Source organism: Nannospalax galili, unplaced genomic scaffold (assembly GCF_000622305.1).
Source record: "Nannospalax galili isolate Female #2095 unplaced genomic scaffold, S.galili_v1.0 scaffold1128, whole genome shotgun sequence".
NCBI classification, from domain to species: domain Eukaryota; kingdom Metazoa; phylum Chordata; class Mammalia; order Rodentia; family Spalacidae; genus Nannospalax; species Nannospalax galili.
This window is the reverse complement of record NW_008358632.1, coordinates 22,567-28,951: the sequence shown is the minus strand read 5'-3', so window position 1 is coordinate 28,951 and position 6,385 is coordinate 22,567. Positions and strand designations below refer to the sequence as shown.

At 43.6% G+C, this 6,385-nt stretch overlaps 1 protein-coding gene across 3 annotated transcripts in view; it reads right to left on the bottom strand.

The window, feature by feature from the left end:
• The window catches only part of March10 (membrane associated ring-CH-type finger 10), a 99,788-nt gene extending 93,698 nt beyond the window's left edge, over positions 1–6,090 (bottom strand). For all 3 annotated transcript variants that reach the window (XM_008821878.2, XM_008821879.2, XM_008821880.2), the window contains exon 1: positions 5,992–6,090. In XM_008821878.2, coding sequence (XP_008820100.1) covers positions 5,992–6,081 — 90 coding nt within the window. In that variant the 5' untranslated portion in view covers positions 6,082–6,090. The remainder of the gene's footprint in view (positions 1–5,991) is intronic.
• Positions 6,091–6,385: the final 295 nt, after the last annotated feature.

Below are 6,385 nucleotides of genomic sequence, written 5' to 3'. Positions count from 1 at the left end.
GAGAGAGAGAGAGAGAGAGAAACTGTTGAGCAGGAACATCGTTGAAGGAACAGAGCCCAATTCTGAGATGACATATAATTATACACTAGTTACCAGATTCTGAAATAGCATGTAATATGCCAAATAGATGTTTATTTCCTTTTTTTTTCCTCAGAAGAGTCCCTCCCAGCCACTGAAAAGAGTGGTATCAAAATAACTCAGGGTGGGTTTAGCCTTCTCTTGCCACTAGCCCAGGGACCTGTTAAAGGCACTGCTAGTTCAGTGCATACCAACCTTCAGTGTATTTTAGGATAGAGCAGGAATAGTTTACACAGGAGGTTCCTAAGGGCTTCAATTTGAGTCAATTCATTAAAGGCAAGTCAGATTCAGGAAAGAATATGTGGCAAATGTATATGATTTGGTAGTTGTATATAGTTATTAGGTCTTGCACTATTTGTACACCCTGAAAAGGGGAATCCTTGGTGTCCCAAGCAGATGGTGGCACTGAGAGGGAACTAGGATTCCTACCAGATGTAACAGGCCAAACTCATAGCAAGTGAGTCCAACCTCTGACACTGCAACATGATGTCATCTACAAAGTTCAGGCGTGAGACCCATGTGATCAAGTTACCAAGAAAAAATCATTAAAATAATCTCACAATGTTTTAAGTAAGTTTATGATTTTGTGTTGGGCTGCATTTGTAGCTATTCTTGGCCACAAACAGTAGGCTGGATACAACCGACTGGAGTATCAATATCCAACACAACGTCTACCTTTAGTAAATGATCTAAATACACATTGGCCATATGGGACTAAGTTATTGAACCATCACTAAAAGTCATGAGACTGATTTTTTTCTCTTTTGTGACAGAGTTTTGCTATGAGCCCAGCCAAGCCTTGAACTCACCATCCTCTTTCCTCAGCCTCCCAAGACCTGGGGTTGTGGTATGGGGTGAGAGGGTGCACCACCATGTAGGCTGCAACTGACTTTTAATCATAATTTTAAATCCTTCCTGGAGTAAGGCACAGGACAGGTTAAATAGTATTTGGAAGGCCATTGCTGTTCCCTTTGGTTACTGTGGGGCTCCGTTGACTTATTTCAACAGTCCTCAGGACACCTTAAAGGTAACCATATTTATTTTTTTGCAGACTCTTTTGATGAAGGGTTTTGAAAATTCTCAAAAATAGTGTATTTAGCGCTAGAACTAGTCACAAGCTAGCTAGACTCTGTCTCACAAGCATCACTGGTGGTTAAGTTAGGTAGATTGGCTTTCATGAATGACAGCATAGAAGAGGCTCAGTCCTTGGCCTTAAGAAGCTGTGGTCAAGTTGAAGAGGAAGTGGAACAAAAGACAACTACAGGCGGATTTGTGCCAGAGGTATTAAAAAAGGAGCTAAGGAATCGGGATGATGGAAATGTCCTAAAACTCGGTGATGGTTATGACTGCTAATTTACTAAAAATTAATAGTACTCTTAAAACAGGTTAGATTTCATGATATGTAAATTATAGCTCGGTAGTGTTTTTTTTTTTTTTTTTAAAATTACTCTGTGCACTACTATATGAGATCAGAGGTTCCTGTTAGTGCTAAACTAAAACTATGATCTTCACTAGCCTTGTAGAGGAATGTGGTAAAGCAAGGGGGGGCGGTGTTTAAGAAGTAGTTCCTGTTTCCATTAGTCTTACTTAAGTTCTTGAGTATGGAGCCTGACTTTAAGTGAGGAAAAACCATTAAAAGTCTTCACGTATTCCAGAGGTATAGACAGATGTACATTCAGATAGCTCAAGAGAATAATCTAGGAGATGACAGGAACAGAGGTGGAGACCAGTTGACCAGCTAGTTATGAGGCTATTGTGATAGTTTGGGGGAGAAATTATGGAATTTCGTTGGAATCACGGTGGTGCATCAGGAAAGAAAGGTGGCACAGGTTCATGAGCTCTTGGGTGAGCTTGGCAGGGCTTGGTAGCTGAAGCAGTATAGATGAGGAAGGTGAGGAGTCAGGGGAGGGTTAGATTAGAGGAGGGGTAGTGGGGGGATGGATATGTGGGATATGCCTGTGGACATGTTGCATCTGAGATGCCTGTGTGACATGTAGATGAAAATATCCAAGAAGCAGGTACACCCATGATTCTGTCATTCTGGGGAGGGAGATTCCTGGTTATAAGTCATTAGTACAGAGTAGTGGTTAAAAACAGAAAGATAGGGACTAGAGAGATGGCTCAGAGGTTAAGAGCACTGGCTACTCTTGTAGAGGACACAGATTCAGTTCCTAGCACCCACCAGGCAGCTAACAACCATCTGTAACCAATTCTGGGGGGATTTGATGCCTTCTTCTGGCCTCCACAGGAATTGCTCATACATGGTACACTTACACACATGCAGAAAAAAACACTCATACACATAAAATAAAAATAAATCATAAAATGAGAGAAAAAAAACCATGAGGAGATGCAACAACTAATGCTGACCTTGTGCATCAAAATAAAATGATGGGCTGAGGATGGAGGCCTGGGGAGTCAGCATTTGAGGGTAGAGAGAAGAGGAGGAAGTAGAAAAGAAAATGGAGATTAATGTGAGGGAGATGGGCAGAATGTCAGGAGACTGTGACTGATGTGAGAAAGTCAAATGAGCAACTTTTGAAGAGGACAGGACAATTAGACTTCAGGCAACAAAGACTGTGGAGGTGTCACTGAATTTGGCTACTGGCCTTAGCAGTGGCTGGGGAAACAAGAGAAGGAAGTGGAGATTTACAAGAGAGGAGACAGAAGGAAGAGGAGATAGAGAAGAGGCTGGCTGACTCCAGATGGCTGGGACAGACAGGAAGAAGCCAGAGCTGCTGCTTGAGGAGGGAAAAGGCTCTGGTCCTTAGTTCTTAGGATAGGACATGTGAGTGCATTTTTACACTGAACTAATATGAAGACAAGGTTGGACTAAGGATATAGTTCAGTCGGTAGGGTGCTTGCTTTGCACACATGAAGTCTCAGGTTCGAATCCCTGCACTATAATAAATAGATAAATAAAAGAGAAGCCAAGCATGGTGGAGTACATCTTTAATTCTAGCACCCCAGAGGTAGAGGCAGGTGGATCTCTGTGAGATTGAAGCCAGCTTGGTCTACATAGCAAGTTCCTGGCTAGCTGGGGCTATAAGGGAGACCCTGTCTCAAAGAAAGAAAGAGAGGAGAGAGAAACACACACACAGAGAATCCTATGGATGGGGAAGGCTGGACAACAGAGAAGGTGAGCCAAGGTCTCAGCTGGTCAGTGGCAGGACAGAGGGTCATCCTATCCTCTGAGATTTGAGGGCTAGAGGGTGGGCCTAGGATGGCCATAGAGGAGTTTGAAAGGGTTACTCCACTGATGCCCTAGGGCTTTTGTTTGAAGGGAAACTAGAAGTATGGGGTGAGAGATTTGAAGGCTATAAAACATCAGTGATGAGCAGAGAAGCTGACGGACCAGTAAATGTGGTGAAGTGAGTCGCTCCATCAGCAAAACACGTGTTCAGCCTCCCTTGCCTGTGCTAGACCACTTTTTGCCACCTCCATTCCTATGCACTTGGTTCAGGTACCATAATCTCTCTCAGAAATATCTGTCAGTTTCCTTACAAATTTCCCTGCGTTTTTCTCTTGCCCTTTCCAGTCCTTTCTCTACACAGAAGCCAACATGATTTTTTTTTTTTAAATCCCCATCAGATCACGCTGCTCCTCTCTTAAAACCATCCAGTAATTCTGTGATAAAAAAAATCAAGTTTATCACACATCAGGCTTTGCCCTGTAAGATACAATATGATTTGGCACTATGGAACTTTCCCATCGCCTCACATTCTATGTGCTCCATCCGCCACTTTTACCTTCTCCTGCTTTCTTGAAGTTTCCAGGGCAGTCTGCTTCAGGCCTTTGCACTTGCTTTCACTCTGCTTGCGATGGCTTGGGGGCTCTTTCCCATCATTCACTTTCACAGCGCGCAGACAGCACTTTCTCAGAGGTCTTCCCTGCCTGTGTCAAGGAGCATCACCCCTGCCCTCATCACCTGTTTTGTTTTCCTCATATATCAGCAACTGTGTTACTCAGTCTTCTATTACTATAACAAGTACTTGAGGCAAGTCAGTTTAAAGAGAAGAAAGGTTTGACTCATGGCCTTGGAAGTTTGATCATGACCAAATGCTATGATGAAATGGCCCTATTGCTTTGGGCCTGTGGCACCAGAGAACATCATGGCAGTAGCATACTCTAAAGGAAGCCCAGTTATCTTAGTGGTCAAGAAGTGAAAGGGAGTAAGTTCCCACAGTCCCCTTCCAGGGCATACCTCCGATGACCTAAGACCTTCCATTAGGGCCCACCTCATAAAGGTTCAGCCATTTCCTCATAGTACCAAGAAGGGGACCAAGCTTCTTGGTCTTATGAGTGAACATTCTAGATCCAAACTAGAGCAGTAACTAAAATAATTTTGTATGTGTGTGTGTATGTGTGTGTCTTACTTCTCAAGCCTAGAATAGGAGCACTGGAGGAGAAGGGACCTTGTTCAGTACATAGAAGGTGGTACTTAAGATCTTATTGGGTTGAATAGTGCATGCATGGGCACACACACACACACACACACACACACACACAAATTGGTGATGCTGAAAACCTATGTGAGATCAGAAAACTGGCATGGCTCCAGGCCACCCAGTGTATGATTTTTTTTCAGCAGGGACCATACAAGAAATAAGACTGATTATCCTTATGTGCTCATTCTGGAGACATATTGAACAAGGTTTTCCACACAGCAGTCTGTGGCAGAGGCATCTTTGTGAAAAGCAGATGAATTTCCAGGATGACCTGTTCATATGTTGACATTTTACTCGATTCCCAGAAACTTCCTTGATGTTATAGTCTTAGGAGGAAGCTGCTGACTTCATTTCCAGCCCCAAAGCAGAGAGGTATTATTCAGGTGAAGTCAGGTTACTGAGATGGGTCTGGTTTCCTTGGTGACACAGGAGGCTGTTATATTTGAAATTGCTAAGAAGGAGAAAAACCTTATAACAGCTGATCTGGATCTGTGTTTTCCTCAGGGAAGGAACACTTTCTGATCTTCCACAGAGGCTGAGGATATGCCTCCTTGACTGACAAGGGCCACTACTGGCAGGAGGAGATGAGTGACATCTTCAAAGTGCTCCCAGAATCTCACCACCCATTCCATCAAGTCTGTCTATGCCAGCCCCAGGTAACTGCAGCATGACCCCTCAGGCTCTCCGTCAGTTTTGTTTTTGTGTGTAAACACTGTAGCCAGGGAGACTAGAAGCTTGCTTGTTGTAGAGTGAGTGTGCTAACCACCTTTCTTCTGGCACCCATGACAACAGCAGGTCGTGCTATTTTGTAAATGGTAGGGTGACCCAGTTAACCCCTTAACGTCTTATTGCTTTTCAATTGGTTTGTCAAATTTGAACCCTAATACCACTTATATTAAGGGTTGTGGGACAAACACTACACAAAATATTTGTGTGTGCATAGGTGTGCTTACCCCTGCACATGTGTGTAAGCCAGAAGATGTGGGGTGTCCTGCTTTATAACTTTTGATCTTATTCCTTTGAGACAAGGTCTCTCACTGACTCTGGAATGAGACTGGAGGCCAGCAAGTCCCAGCCATCCTTCTAGCTCCGCCCCCCGCTCCAGCACTAGGGTTACAGATATGCATAGCCATGCTGTCATGCCGGACTTTTTACATGAGTGCTGGAGATTTGAACTGAGGTCCTCATGCTTGCATGGCAAGTGCTCTTACCCACTGAGCCATCTTCCAAGTCCCTACACTAAATATGCTTATCTTATTCAATTTTTGTGACAATATTATAAAGTAGGTACTGTCATTAGAACCATTTTACAGATGAGGACATGGAGGCTGAGAAAGGTGAATGGCTGTCCATGGTCATGTGGTGAGTGAAGGGTTGGGGGTGAGCTTATCTTATGTGGACACTGCATTCTGAATCCTATTAATGGAACAAGAGGCGGAAGATAATCCTTGCTTTCTGCAATTACCTGATATTCAGAGTCCACCTTATGCTGCATGTCCCGCAGATACTGAACATCATTGATGAAGTTCTGCCTGTCCCTTGCTTCATGCAACATGATTCTTAGTCCCCGACCTGTATATGAAAGAAAAGTAAGTGTGCTGTGACAGGTGCCTTTGTGATTTTCCATTTTTGGGTTTATTTGAATATAACTGTATGTTTATCTGTTCTCCATTGTTTGAAAGGTAAACACTCCTTTCTTGTGTAGATGGTGAAGCCCTTACAGGCCTCCTGTTCCAGGCATAAATAATGCAGCCACATTCATTAGCTGGCTTCAGTGATCCTGTCCTGGTTACTCAGAGGGAGATAGGTTGACAGATACCTGATTCGGAAGCAGCTCTACAGCACGCCAGAAGAGAGAA